The sequence below is a fragment of the Periplaneta americana genome, chromosome 6 (genome assembly GCF_040183065.1).
Source record: "Periplaneta americana isolate PAMFEO1 chromosome 6, P.americana_PAMFEO1_priV1, whole genome shotgun sequence".
In the NCBI taxonomy this organism is placed as follows: Eukaryota; Metazoa; Arthropoda; class Insecta; order Blattodea; family Blattidae; genus Periplaneta; species Periplaneta americana.
The window spans coordinates 76,622,441-76,638,154 of record NC_091122.1 but is presented as its reverse complement, the minus strand read 5'-3'; the positions used below and the strand labels follow the sequence as shown (position 1 = coordinate 76,638,154).

Below are 15,714 nucleotides of genomic sequence, written 5' to 3'. Positions count from 1 at the left end.
ATACATGATTTACATATCTTGGGGATATCATTTCAGATTAGTTTGTTTTTTTTACTCACCCATTTCATATTTATTGTTATTTCATTTTTCATTTATGTACATTGTTACTTATTATTGTTAATTATATTTGTTTTACAAATTCACACTATTCATTTCTAAAAGTCTTCCACTGCGCACATCCAATCCTTCCAATATGCCTCCACCTGGCGAAAACAGCCAATATAAGAAAGATAAAGAGGAGGAGTGGATGATCGTACTGCCGCCGCCCTCCACAAATGGTAGCAGAGCGTGGTTATAAATGGTTTAGCGTGGTTATAAATGGTTTAGTATGGTTTATAAATGGTTTACCGTGGTTATAAATGTTATAAATGGTTTACTGTGATTAATGGTTACATATGTTTTGTGTTGGGGCTTAGGATTTGACATTGTGGCACTTGGAAATTTCTTTTGGCTGTTTTCGATCAACTGTTTGCATTTTGCAACCCACTTTTCAGGTTCATTGGATTGATTGCTCGCAATAGGGTGGATTTGTTGAAATTTTGATAATTTTTTTTGACTTGAGATTAATTTGATATTTCTTTGTTTAAGTATGAGTGTTCAAATTGGTTGGTGTTGGGACCTATCGAAGGTTACCTTGATTGCGGAGCTGGAGCATGCTGGCATATCTACGGAGGGTAGGAAGCGGGAGTTGCAGTCTCGATTTTCCCTATATTTGAAGACGTTGGACCCGGAGACTGTGAGTAACATTCGCCTGCGAGTTGAGGATGAACTTAAAGACAAATATGCTATGCAGGGATTAGCCTCACAATCTTCAGTCCCTGTTGAGCCAAAGAAACGAACTTCCATTCAGGCGGAAGGTGAGGGTCCGTCTACTCTAGTATTAGGTGGGGAAAAACAAATGGATACCGCTTATATGTCACTATTGGATATAGAGAAAGGAAAATTGGGCAGTGAGAGAAGAATATTTTCTTCCGATGTAAACCAGTGCCATATGAAGGTATATTTGGATTTGGTTAGAAATTTGCGGTTGACTGATGGTAAGAATCCGAGGTTATTGATGGGATTTTTAATGGAAAGTATAGGAATCCATGCCTTGGGATTAGTTGAGGATCGAGAGTTCATATTGGGTTTGATCCCGCGGACTAGTAGTTTATTATTGGAGATTTTTGGACGGGGTATCCGATTTCTATGGGCTTGGCCCATCCTTCTCGAAAGAGTTGTTTTGGAACTTCTTCCTTCACGTTTGCGAGAGGACTTAGTTAGAGATTATTTATTGCGCCGATTTCAGTTTCCGGAAGAGAATTTCTTGGAATTCCTCGACTCTGTATATAGGGCCAATGTTATATTAAACCATTATTCTACTAAGTCACAATTGATAGAATTGATTTTGCAAAATATGAGTCCGTGTACTAGATCACACTTCGTGTTTCAATCTAGGCCACGCACGATCGAAGAGTTACGTGAGTTGGGCCGAAGTGTAGATAATTCCTTGATAGCGGAAAGGCAACGGGATAGATCTTTGCCATATCATTTTCGTTCGCGTGAACAGTGTTCAGGTACGCGTCCGTTGAATCCTGTGAGTCAGCCTAAAAATTTTATACGAAAGAGGCCTCTTACGTGTTTTCGATGTGGCAAGTTGGGTCACATTCAAGCTCAGTGTCGGGTCTTGCCTCATAAGGATTTTCAAGATTCTAGCAAACCCGAACGTAAAGAAACACCACGTAATCCGGTTTTTAATGTTAATAAAAGAACACGCCATAATCAGGCTCATGTCTTGCCTTGGGTCTCGGTAAAATTTGGAGAGGTTATTATACCCGCTATCTTGGACACGGGTGCTGCTGCATCCATAATTAGAGCAGACTACGTCCCATTTTTGCATCATATGAAGAAGATACGGAGTAAGCAGTCGATCAAGGAAACATGCCAGTTAGCTGATGGCAGTGATGTCCCTGTTACTACCTTGGTGCGGTGCCATTTTCGTATTAACGAGTATTCTTGGACTCATCCTTTTAGAATTATCGAACATTCAAAAGTCCCTATAATCTTAGGAAACGATTATGTTGTGAGGTCTGGCATGGAGATTTTCCCTTGAGATAGGGCGTATGGATTTCACTTCAGGCCAGGAGAGAGTTGGAAGTGGGATGAGAAACCCATAAGTAAGAATCTTCCGGTTAACCTTGTGTATTCGGAGGACACTGGCGCTGGTTTGCCACGTGTTGGGGACTTAGGTCAACACAGTCTTCTTGTTGAAGAATTCCCTGAGCTGTTTGTAGAGCGATTGGGTTGTATGCGGGGAAGGTCATGTGAGATAGAACTGCTAGATAGTACCCCCGTTAGGTCCCCGCCATATTCTTGCTCCCCTCCCAAATTGCAGGTCTTAAGGAAACAAGTTGCTGATCTTCTACGGCGTGGGGTAATAAGGAAGAGTAACTCAAATTACGCTAGTTCTGCATTTTTGGTCCCTAAGTCACATGGGAAATTTAGAATGGTTGTTGATTATCGTAAACTTAATGCTAAAATAAAATATGATTGTTTCCCCATGCCCACTTTAGAGAGTGCCTTTCAACATTTCCACGGAGCTACTGTTTTTTCGGTTCTTGATTTGAATTCAGCGTACTACCAAATTCCTCTTACTCCGGAAAGTAGGCATTGTACCGCCTTTATCGTACCATTTGGATTGTATGAGTTTAATAAATTACCGATGGGGATTGCGGTGGGATCCCAGATACTGAGTAGAGAAAAAGATCGGTTGTTCGGGGATATCAAATACCAATACGTATTTAATTATGCGGATGATTTGCTGATTTACTCTCGATCTCGAGAAGAACATCAGGAGCACTTGCGAGAAGTCTTTAGTAGGCTTCAACAAGCAGGTATTACCTTAAATAAAGAGAAGATCACCTTGGGGGCCACGAAAATAAAGTTTTTAGGACATCACTTGTCCGCCCAGGGCATTGAAACGGATCCCGATTATGTGCGGGCTGTGATGCAATTCCCCAGGCCCGCCAATGTTAGACAAATTCGTAGGTTTGTTGGCATGGTAGGATTTTATGCGAAGTTTATTCGAGATTTTTCAGAGATAGTGTACCCACTTAACCAATTGAAAAGAAAAAACGCTGTGTTCGTTTGGGGAGATGTTCATCAGGCCGCATTTAATAGGCTCAAGAAGGCTTTGTGTTCTGCCCCGGTCTTGAGGTTGCCTGACTTCTCGAAGCCCTTTGTCCTGCAATGTGATGCAAATGATCTCGCTATAGCCGCTGTTTTAAATCAAGACATCGGAGGAGAACTGGCTCCCATAGCATACGCTAGCCGGAAGTTGACCCCTTTGGAGAATAAGTATCCCATATATGAAAGGGAGTGTTTGGCTGTCATCTTTGGGTGCGAGAAATTTAGGTCTTTTCTCGAGCATAAGGAATTTGTTGTTCACACCGACAGTGAAGCCCTCTCCTATCTGAGAAACCATCCTCGGCAGTTGGGGCGAATTGGTCGTTGGATCCTCAGGTTGGCCCCTTTTAAATTTAACATCGTTCATATTTCCGGGAAGGACAACGTTGTCGCAGATTGCTTGTCACGAGTGTTCCAAGAGGAGCCAGCGCGAGAGGAACAGTCCAGCATTCCGGTTAACATCTTGGGGCAGTTGCCTGTTATCTTCGAGGACCTCCGGGAGCATCAAACTAACGATGAAGAGTGTATCGAGTTTTGTACCAGAATAAATAATCAAGACCCTAAGGTTAGGAATTTTCATATAGAAAGGGGACTGCTGGTCTACCATCCTTCTAAGGCTAGGAAGAGTAGAGTGTTTGTTCCACAGGCGTTAAGAGCTATGGTTTCCCATTATTTTCATGACTCCATGTTGGGAGTCCACTTAGGAGTAACGAAGACTCTTGATAGGATATCCAGAGAATTCTTTTGGCCTAACATGAGATTATATGTACGGGACCATGTTGCTAAGTGTGAGCTTTGTCAGAGGGCCAAGCCTCCCTCTAACACTCGAGTTGGATTGTATTCTGCGGAAACAGATTCTAGACCTATGTAGAGGCTATTTATTGATTTTGTAGGGCCTCTGGTGCGAACCCGTAATGGGAATAAGTGATTTTGGCTATGATAGACGGTTTTTCTAAATTCGTCTGGCTGTTCCCACTGAGGGAAATGACATCGAAGCTAGTAATTAAGACTTTGAACTGTCAAGTGTTTGCCCAACACGGTGTTCCTGAGAGCATAATTACTGATAACGCCACAGTGTTTACGTCGAAAATATTTAACGACATGTGTTTTCAGTGGGGGATTAGACATGTAACTACTTCCCCTTATTATCCCCAGCCGAATTTGGTGGAGAGATTTAATCGGAATTTGAAGTCTGCCCTAATTGTTTTTCATCATGACCACCAGTTGGCCTGGGATGAACATCTTTATGCCCTTCAGATGGGTTTCAACTTGGCGTATCATGAGCCACAAAGTCCACCCCCGCTGAACTGTTTTTAGGCAGGAGTCCAAATCATCCTCTGCAACTACAATGGAAATTGAAGTTGGAGGAACCCAAGTCGCAAACTGAGTTGGAGGCCCAATGGAGGGATGCTATTCGCAACTTGCGCGACGCAAGCAGAAAGACTGCCGTCCGTTATAATGCCGTTCGTCAACCGCATAAATTTCTGATGGGAGATAGAGTTAGGGTAAGATTATTCCCGCAAAGCTCTGCTCCGAATCAAGTATCGGCAAAGTTGATGTTTAGATGGTCCCAACCCTTGACCATTTCCAGATTTCTTTCCCCTGTCACAGTCCAATTAAGTTGCCCAGATACAGGCTGTTCTATTCGTAAAGCCCATGTCTCGCACTTAAAATTAGTGGAGAGAGAGGAGAGAGTAGCTTACCCTGTTAACGTGGTACCGAGTTCTTTAGTCCGGGGGCACTGCTGTGTGTCCTCGTTATTTGTTTATCTTAATGTGTTGGTTATTTTTTTATTTATTTCTGATTTATTTCTGCTATTATGCTCTGTACTATATGTATGCTATATGTTTACAGATTTTGTAATCCGGCGCAGTCTTTCCTATATTCCCTTTTAGCTTCCGTAAATTTTTCTAATCTACCATACCTTAGTAGAGTGCTATCTATGAGAGCGAAATCATCGTGGGATTAGCATGCACCGAGGACTTGACGAGCGGGCACTCGTCCGACATTGGCCGGGCCGCCGAACGGATTCTGGGGACGCCTGGGTTCTATTCTGCGATACTCGAGCCTCTTCACTTCTCGACTTGCGAATCTTCCAGGATGCTTTCCCGGAACTCGCATACTTGCATCCACACGAAAGTTTTGGAATTTCTACGTATCTGTTAGGCTTCATGTGGTTGGCCATAAACAGTAACCACTGGTTTATGGGGACTGGTTGGCATATGTTTTATCCTCCAAGTGTCTTTTGGAGTTACTACTTATTCTTCTTCTACTAGTTGCAGTTCTATGAGCGACAACTAGTGTATGGGAACCAGTTTGGACTTAGGGTCCAGTATCATCGGTTGCAGTAACTAACGGGATGCCGCTCTGGACATCTATTCCAGAGCAGAGGGCATCGGTTTCTGGAGTGACAGAGTTCCTCCAGTTGGGGCTGCCGGAGTGCAGTCAGGAAGAACTGGGGAGTGACCCGGGGCCACTTAAGTTCCTGAGAATCGTCGGGGGTCGAGGTGCCCGAATTGGGGATGTGGATTTCCCAATACCTGGAGCCGCATTGATGCCGCGTAAGGATACCGTGGCATTATGGAGTTCCAGCAAATTGATACTACACCCAACGTCCATGGATAATTTCAACCGTTGCTGGTTCACCGGTTGAAATTCAGCGCAGTGGAGGAGAGTGAGCCGTGCCCACGACCACGGCCGTTCACCTAGTACGTCACTTCATCCGTCAGAGCGCTCTCAGACGTCACAGTATAGATAGAGCTATCAATCCCTTCATTTGTTCTTTCCAAATAACCCTATTGGCCGTTCATTACGTCTCACGAGGATAGAGGGGGTGAGAGTTTACCTGTTTTAATGGAGATACACGGAGCATCACTCGGGTTCCGGTACGCGGCAGATACACTTAACAAGACTTAGGCTCTCGTACGCGGGAGATATACGGAAACAGTTGGCTCAGATTCAAGCTCTCCTACGCGGCAGAAACATTTAGCAAGACTTAGGATCTTGATACGCGGCAGATATAGACAACGTGACTCGGGCTTTGTACATGTTGGAGATAGATCAGTGGAGTAGTTATATTGCGTCGTGTGTCTTTGGGATTTTAGTGGATCGTAGTTTCAAACATCGCTTGCTTGTGATACGTCTTGGGGGCAAGTTTTAGTATTTGCATCGAGTAACATATTTGTGAGATATATGTGTTTGAGGTAAATTGTATTTGGGAATTATGTAATGAGATTTGATTTAAAACGTGAGTTTATGTTCCGAGACGGTTAGAGTGATAAAGCAGCGGTTACGGTCTCACATTTTGTTTTAGTGCATTCCCTGCTCCATTTAATTATTGGTTTCCTTCGCCGCTATTTTGGTATCATATGCGTCGAGTTTTGTTGCTATTTAAACGATCCCTGAGATTGGAATTATCGTCCGTTACTTATTACGTGTATCTGTCTCCATCCCTCTCTCTCTCCGTTGGGTGTTAATTTTGTAAAGTGCAGAGATTTGTGTTAGTGCAATTTGCACAGTTTATGTGAGCAATATGTGCAATGGGTAATGTATAGTGATCACTCATGTAATGTCTTATGCTGGGTAGAGTTTCTCTCTTATTGAGTGTATATGTATTTATAGTTTGGTTACTCAGTTTGAGTGGTATCTATGCTCGAATGGATCATGTATTAAGTTAATGTGCCGGCTGGGTGTTGTGTTCAGATTCATACTCAGATAGTTAATATATATATATATTTAAAGAGTGGTTCATGAACATATGGCTAATAGGTTAGCCACTGATTATCGACAGACGGCCATATTAGATTGTTTAATCACTTATAAGTGTGTTGGCCTCAGCCTTGTGATACATGATTTACATATCTTGGGGATATCATTTCAGATTAGTTTGTTTTTTTTTTACTCACCCATTTCATATTTATTGTTATTTCATTTTTCATTTATGTAAATTGTTACTTATTATTGTTAACTATATTTGTTTTACAAATTCACACTATTCATTTCTACAAGTCTTCCACTGCGCACATCCAATCCTTCCAATCCTTCCACCTGGCGAAAGCAGCCAATATAAGAAAGATAAAGAGGAGGAGTGGATGATCATACCGCCGCCGCCCTCCACACAGGGCATGTAGCACATATGCGCGAATCCAGAGTATATAGTGTGTTGGTTGGGAGGCAGGAGGGAAAAAGACCTTTGGGAGGCCGAGACGGAGATGGGAGGATGATATAAAAATCGATTTGAGGGAGGTGGGATGTCATTGTAGAGACTGGATTAATCTTGCTCAGGACAGGGACCAATGGCGGAATTGAGGGCAGCAATGAATCTCCAGGTTTCTTAAAAGCCATAAGTAAGTAAGGTAAATAATAATTATTAGAACCTACAAGATCTTGTGTACATTTTTCTTTTTCACAGATGAGTGGCCCGAAGGCTTGCACTGCGACCTGAGGCTTATTGTGCTTCTTAATAGGATGTTTTCTTATTTGCATGACCATTGTGTTGCTTTCATATTTGATTCCTTGCAGTTGGGATTAAAACAACAACAGAAAATAATACTTTTTAAAAATAACAAATAAGAATATTTCAAAGTATGAAATAATTAAGAATAATAATTGTAATGCAGTACTACGAATAAGCGAAGGAATAGGCTTAATTAACGTAATTTTATAAATTCAGTGAACTGAATAATCATTCAATTACGCACCAACGTTATTTACTTTTAAAAATATTTTATCCCAAAGAGGTCGCAACAGCCCATTTGAAATTGGCACATTATTCGAAAGACATAATTGCTTTAACATTTGGAGGGTTGCGGCCTCCTTCCGCCCCCTCCCCCCCCCCCCAGGTTACGAGCCTGCACCCATATATGAAGCTAAGAAGCTAGTTGTGTATACTAATTTACCGACAGTCGTTGCCCAGGGTGCGCCATATGAGGCTGGATTACGCTACACCCGTGAGTCCACCGCCATCACGGTTAGCACATCTCAACGTGACAAGAGAGAGCCCGGATTCAAATTATGGTTCAAATTCAAGTTATCTGACAGATTTTTTTTGGGGGGGGGGGGGTTTCCCTTAAACCATTACGAACAAATGCTGGGAACTTTCGGCACAGGATCCTGGACTTATCTCGCTAGCATTATCAGATTATCACCTTCAATTCACTCAGTCGCTGGATAACTATAGGAGTTGATAAAGCGTCGTAAAATAACCAAAACCCTTCAGTACTCGCGTGGATTACAATAGTAATCCATTGATATTTAATCCTGTATTACGTCACCGCCTGCAGCACTGCGTAGCTGAGCGTCAATGCAATTTCTCGTCACAGTCTAAGTGAGGCATTACTGGTGTTTAGACGTATTTTTCTCAACGCTTTGCAAAGTTATTCGGAGTTTTATCAAGTGATACACAATTTTTCCGAGTGGATTACCATTGTAATCCACGCGAGTACTGACGTTATCAGATAAGTGAAATTGTTTTTATATGGTTTTGAGTGATACAATGCAGTAACTTTATGGAAAAAATGTGTGATATCGTTCCAACCTCTCTGTAGTTGCCTGCAATGGGTACGGAAAATACAATCAATATTTGCAAGTGGCTAGACGAAGATCTGGATGATGGCATTGAAAATGAAAGTGATGATGAAAGCAACAGAGAAGATCTTTTGAATGAAGTTCACGATTCTAATTCAGAACAAGGCAATGAGGAGGAGGATGATGATTATGGTGATGATGATGAAAGACTAATGTCTATAAATGATGGAAACTGCTATAAGGAAAGAGACAACACGACAATTTGGCAGAAAGAACCAGTAGCTCAATGAGGGAGAAGAAGAGCACAAAATGTAGTGATTCATTTACTGAGCCCTAAAAGAGCTGCAAAAAATGCGCGGACACACACAGAGTGTTTTGACTGCTTTGTTTATCAGACAATAATCAATGTAATAGTAAGGAGTAGTAATATTTATATTGAAAAAGTGAAGCGTAATTACGGACGTGACAGAGATTGCAAATTGACAAATGACGTTGAAATTCGAGCACTCTTGGGTATTTTGTATCTTGCTGGCGCTTTGAAATCGGGAAGACTGAACGTAAGAGAACTATGGGATAAAAATGGCACAGGTATAGAGTCAATTTACCTGACTATGACCTACAATCGATTCCAATTTTTGTTACGATGTCTACGCTTTGATAACATTCATAACATGCAGGAAAGGAAATAAATTGATAAACTGGCTGCTATACGTGAAGTGTTCGAGTTATTTGTTCAGAATTTACAAAGGTGCTACATTCCAAGTGAATATGTAACTATAGACGAGCAGTTGGTTGCATTGAGGGGACGATGTCCCATGAAAGTGTGTATACCTACTAAACCAGCAAAATATGGGATCAAAATTTTTGCTATGGTGGATGTGAAAACATATTACACTCATAACTTGGAAATTTATGCTGGTATTCAACCAGATTGTCCATTTCACCAAAGTAACAGTGCACATGCAGTAGTGAAGAGGCTGGTTCATCCCATCAAAGGAACAGAAAGAAATGTGACCACCGATAACTGGTTCACGAGCATACCCCTGTGTTTAGATCTTCTAGAAAATGACAAACTTACACTTGTAGGAACCTTGGAAAAAAACAAAAGAGAAATCCCTCCCCATTTTACAACTAGTCAAGACAGGCAAGTTAACAGTACATTGTTTGGATTCAATGAAAGCTGCACAATTATTTCGTATGTACCAAAGAAAAACAAAACAGTGTTAGCATTATCAACCATGCATTATGATAAGGAAATGGATGAGGAAACGGGAGGAAGCCAGAAACATGAAACAATATCATTCTATAATAGAACTAAATGTGCTGTGGATGTCCTGAAACAGTTATGCTCAGCCTATGATGTAAGCAGAAATTCACCCCGCTGGCCTCTGACTATTTTCTTTGACTTACTAAACATAGAAGGTGTCAATGCTCGTTGTTTATTCTGCAAACAAAAAAAAAATTTCTACGGAAAAACTTCCTAAAAACGCTTGCTCTGGACCTAATGAAGCCACTAATTTTCGAGCGTATCACCCAACAGACAATTTCAAGAGAAATAAAGAGAAGAGGAGAGGAACTTTTAGGCATTCCACAAACAAGTCAAGAAGAAGGAACACGGCCAGAAGGTATTGGTAGGTGCTACATGTGTGTTAGAACAAGAAACAAGAGCACAAGACAATCTTGTTTCCAGTGCTTGAAGAGAATTTTTCCTACTCATTCAGATGTAATTTGTTTGAACTGTATAGAAGAAATGCATAGGTCTACTCAGATAATTGAATCAGATGTAGATTAGACTCACGTGTGTAAAGTGTGAACAGCAAACATAAAAATGAAAGTGCATCCTTCTTACAACACACAAAAACTTCTGTAAGATATTACAAGTGAAGTGAGAATGATTGTTACATCCCTGAATTTTTTCATTGCTACACCCCTGAGTGAGGTATTTTGTTATCAGATATGACGTAAGAAAGGTCAGCAGTAGTGAACTTGCGTTTCCTGCGGGAGAGATTACATCAAGAGTTCAGGTGACCTTCAAACAGCGAATGAGCAACAATGCTAGATATCCTACATAGGCTAATTATAATGATAGTGAACTAACTCATAACTATGATGCAACAGTAAATTATGACTCAAAGACACGTCCAGTGTGGCAATATTATGCAAACATGTCACTTGAATGCAATTTGTGTACTATAATACACTTCATTATTAATATTTATATTTAATACGTTCCGTTCCGTTATGCGTAACATATCCATTCTCATTACTGTAATAACTGAAAACAATACATTTATTAACATTTAAATCTAATTGCAATGTTTAAACCTTGTCTGTAAACAAAAACAAATGTGGATTACCATTGTAACCCAGGTGAGTACTGGCGTTACGAAATTTAACGCGAGTAAGGGTTAAAAATTACACCCGCGATCGGATGAGATGTTAAAAACTCGATCTGGCGCACGGCCCAGTGGAAGAATATTTGTTTTCCTCTGGCATCTATTTCAACCGTTTCGGTGAAGTGCCAATGTTCGGCATTACTACAGTAGATATTATTTTAACATATTGAATTTCTTTAACAAATCTTATGCAGAATAACTTTGTTAGTATCAATTACTATGTTAATAACCAAGGCATTTTCAATACAGATAGGACACCGTAACCATTTTCGTTGGCAAAATATCGTTAATACGGAAGTGAAGCCAAATAGTATATTAACTTTCGAACAAACTGGTTTCTATGTTTAGGATACTCGCTGTGATACTTAAATTTAACTACATATAGCCTAGTTGTTGAAAGTGTAATTTTCTCATCAAATCACGACGTAGGCTACGTATAAATGCTGGACAAGAAAGAACTCTGAACAGGCATTCTCACCAGTTCACAGTCTTTAGCAGGCCCACACATCATCATTTGACATACTTCCATTTGTGACGGATAGAGTTGAGCTTAAACGATATTTTCAAGTATCTGTGACAACTGTGACTGTGACAATTAAATATCTGTGACTTTTATCTGTGATTTTGTCACACCGATATTTCATATCGCTAAGCAAGCACAATATGCATGAATTATACCGATATTTTGTCACACCGATAAAAATTAACAGGAAATATTGAAGAGGAGGATTTGTGAATACGATTTCTCTATAGACGCCACATTTCAGTGGTTTATATGGGAAAATCCAACAAATAAATTATGTACATGTACCATTAACAAATAAATACTAATCTAACTGAACAGTAACATGTAAAAAGTTAACCTCATATACCAAGAGGTTATATCGTAGTTGATTGTAGATACGAAATCAGTTGATAATTTTTAATGTAGTTGGGTACGGAGAAATTGAGGTTATGTGATTATCCTAATCGTTTTAAAAATTGATCCTTTTTATTGTATATAATATAATCGATCAATTATTTTAAGTCGTGCATTAACATTATAATATTGAGTCAGAATAAAAATTAACGAAACATAAGTATTCGGAAAAACAATAGAAAATAATTACAGAACAAGACAGTTGTTCAGACAGGATTTTACACAAGATAAAGTATTGGTAACCAATGGTATTATTATTATTATTATTATTATTATTATTATTATTATTATTATGATTATTATTTAAATCGTGTAATCACTATATCATTTATAATAAGATGGTGAAACTAGCGCTGAAGTAGTTTCGGCAATTTCGGATGTGAAAATCATTGCATTTATAAGGAATTTTTTTTGTGGAGAGACAGTTGCTCAGGTTAAACTAGCGCTGAGGTAGTTTCGGTGATTTCGGAAGTGAAAATCGTCGAATTTGATTGTTTGTGGAGATGCAGTTGATCGTATATCTAAGGCATAACAAAGCCTAAACTAACCAAACCTAACCTGTCACAGATTCGTATATGCAAGGTGTATAAGGGTAATACGAAGGAAACTATCTCAAGGTTAGTTTAGCCAAATAAGTTTTATCTCGTTCGGTTTTAATTCTATAGGTGCTGTTGTCGGCTTGTGAGAAATGCTTCGAAAGTTCGGAAGAGCATAACGTTCAGTGACACGGGTGAACTAACATGATTTACGTTTGATACCCCTTATTTTCAAATGTAATTAATTATCCCATTTATGTGTAAATGTAGGTCTATTTTAAAAGTGTGCAAGGGCAATGAGAACGATTTGTTGGAGCAGTGTCTGCTAGATGTCAGATCTTTTTGGAATTTATAAAATTGACAATTTTTGCTAACTACCCCATATTATTATATTTAAAAGTTGAAAATTACCTGCAAGTTGATGATTTTAACAATATCTAGATAAATATCACTAAATATCAAGTTTAGAACATTGATTAGCCTTATTAATTGGGTGAAATAACACCCCACACGAGTACCAATGTTAGAAAGCACTGTGCGATTTCCTAAGAGTTAATAACCATAAAAAACATACCGGTAATGAACTTATTACAAATAATTTTATTTTAAGTTTAATTATTTTAATTAATACTACCCTGCACTGTTCGTGTTAGAGCTATACATTAAAACTGGATCATACATAAATGAGAGAAGTACATGTAAAGTTATTAAAATAATGTAGGCTCCTGTAACTATTCTGTTTGTAATTAATAGTATAACTAAAAAAAAAATATTGTTATTGCGTAAAAATTGAGTGGAAAAAACTTATACATTAATATATATTCACAATAATATGAACATTTGAAGATCTCCGGGGAATATATAAAATATTTATAAAACATATATTCAGACTTAATATGAAAACAAAATGTCAGATTCATGATTATATTATTATAATGCCGCTAATAACTTTGCAACACATCATCACTTTGAAAAAAATAATATTGAACAAAATGTCACGAAAAAATAATCAAATACCACCGCCCGATTGTTGTTATTGTCGCCAGATTGCTGTTATTGTATCATGCGCATGCGCAAACCCACGACGTAGAGGAGAAAATATCAGTCGCAGACTTTGCAACAGTCACAGAGTACTGAATACGGAGCAGATTTCGATAGCGATATTTTGTCACAGATATTTCGCGTCGTCAGTCACAGGTTTATCTGTGACAAAAAAATACCTGTGACAAAATATCGGTTTGTGAAATATCGGCCATCTCTAGTGACGGAAGGTGACGAGATAACGAAGTGGAACGTAAAGTTTACCTCCTGTGGCTTTACACTGGTAAAGTAGAGAAGAATACGGTTATTTGTTAGAGGTATGTGATAAAACGTTGACATTTTTGTACGAGAGCGCTACCAAAGGTAGATATGATTTAGGTGTATTTACTTAACGGACCTAAGCTTCTAGTCCAGTTATAGACCTACGTACTGACTACTGACAGGACGAATAGAAGGAATAGCGTTATGCGTTTCCATGTTTTTTCATTGTCGGTGACTAACCTGAGAACTAGACTAGTAGCGCTTCGATTGCTAAGTTCTATACGAGAGGCTCGCGCCGGTTTCGTGGAGGCTGTGAGATTTCGTTATATTTCTCGCCTCGTTGCACGTGAAGTTGAAAGTTGCTAGGGATTGTTACTTGTTAGTAGCCTATGTTTTGTTGTTGATGGTTGTATAGATGTCTTCAATTTGTTGTGCTATGAATTAACCAGTGACAAAGGAATATTGTGTGGTGCTTTGCAAAATAATTACCAAAATGCCGTACTGTTTTGTTCCGGGTTGTAAATCGGGATACAGTAGACTTAGTAACACAAGACATTATTTCTCACCTCCCAAAGAGAAAGATGGATTTGGGAAATGGGCCAGAGCGATTTCGCGGAAAGATAGGCAGCTTTCGGTAAATAACCGTATTTGTGATTTGCATTTTTCTGAAGACATGATTATAAAATCAGACTGTTTTATTATAAAAGGTCAAAAGACAGAAATACCGCGAGTGCGTTGGAAATTACAACCAGGAGCTGTACCTCACATTTTCCATAATTTACCGAAATATGTATCAACTCAGGTAAACCCTCGGAAATCAGCCACGAGGCAGAAGAATGGTGAACCCTCAGGGAAAAGAAGAAAAAAGAGTACAGACATTTATGACGGAGATGAAACAATAACAGCTGATCGAATTGAAGTTAAAGGTCAGTCTAGCAGTAATATAGATAGTATGGTTCAAATTCAACGTAGTTCTTATGCCAATACTGATAAAAAAATTTCAGTAACATTGTTTGCGACATGATTTGCTGCCTCGTCCCTCAGAAAAGCATCTAAGAAAACTTTGCCGAAGACTTCAGTTTCCCTATGGTGTAAATCCACATTCCTTGGATGCTATTTAGGTTACCATGAAAAGAAATGCTATAAGTGGGTATGGAATCTAAAATAAGAGAACAATGCTGAAAAAAGGAGGGCTTTTTAAAAATTAATATGAACAAGATTAAAGATAAAAATAACTTAAATGGCTCATCTTAGTTTTCTCACTACGGTAGTTGCTGGACAGTATTACATCTGTAGGCCTACTTATCGGTTGAGTCCACTTTGTGCAGAAGAGCCTTGAGAGATAAAGTTCTATCTTCTAGCAAATAACTATGGAACTGTTCACAGGACATGTTCTTGAAATTATATTTCACCATGATGATACCTCTGACTGTCTCCCTTAGCATGTGATTTCGTTATTTTGTCCATTGAGCAGATATTAGGGAAAATACTCTCTCAACACTTTCATTGTGACTCATTGTGACTTGGGATAGAGAAATAGAATTGACATAGGCTATTTTGAAAAGTTCTGAGAAAGTTTCAGTGCTCGCAGAACTAGGCCTATTGGAATTGAAGAATTTGCACCAGGGTCATTCCACGAGATGAGGGACATAAAGACAAAATTTTATATTTAATCGAAGAAACTGTTCTTTTGCATTAAAAAATTCTCCAATTCATTGACTATATACAGCATGGTGTAATTTTAATTTTGCCGGCATAATTTCTTTGTTCCCAACAAGCAAAGTCGACATGGCTGCTACAGAGGGATTCTGGTAAGATTACGTCATTTGATTTTAGGACATAGCTATCAGAATATTAAATTCCATGAAGT

The 15,714-nt window shown here is 39.1% G+C and overlaps 1 protein-coding gene across 4 annotated transcripts in view; it reads left to right on the top strand.

Annotated features, from left to right (window-relative positions):
* Positions 1 to 212: 212 nt before the first annotated feature.
* LOC138701428 (zinc finger protein ZFP2-like) overlaps positions 213 to 15,714 on the top strand; it is a 202,605-nt gene continuing 187,103 nt past the window's right edge. Inside the window, exon 1 of one of the 4 annotated variants that reach the window (XM_069828296.1) lies at positions 213 to 857. In XM_069828296.1, the coding sequence (XP_069684397.1) occupies positions 590 to 857 (268 nt within the window). In that variant the 5' untranslated portion in view covers positions 213 to 589. Of the gene's footprint in view, positions 858 to 13,922; positions 14,771 to 15,714 lie in introns of those variants that run through there. The other 3 variants (XM_069828293.1, XM_069828299.1, XM_069828300.1) reach the window with 3 other exon arrangements.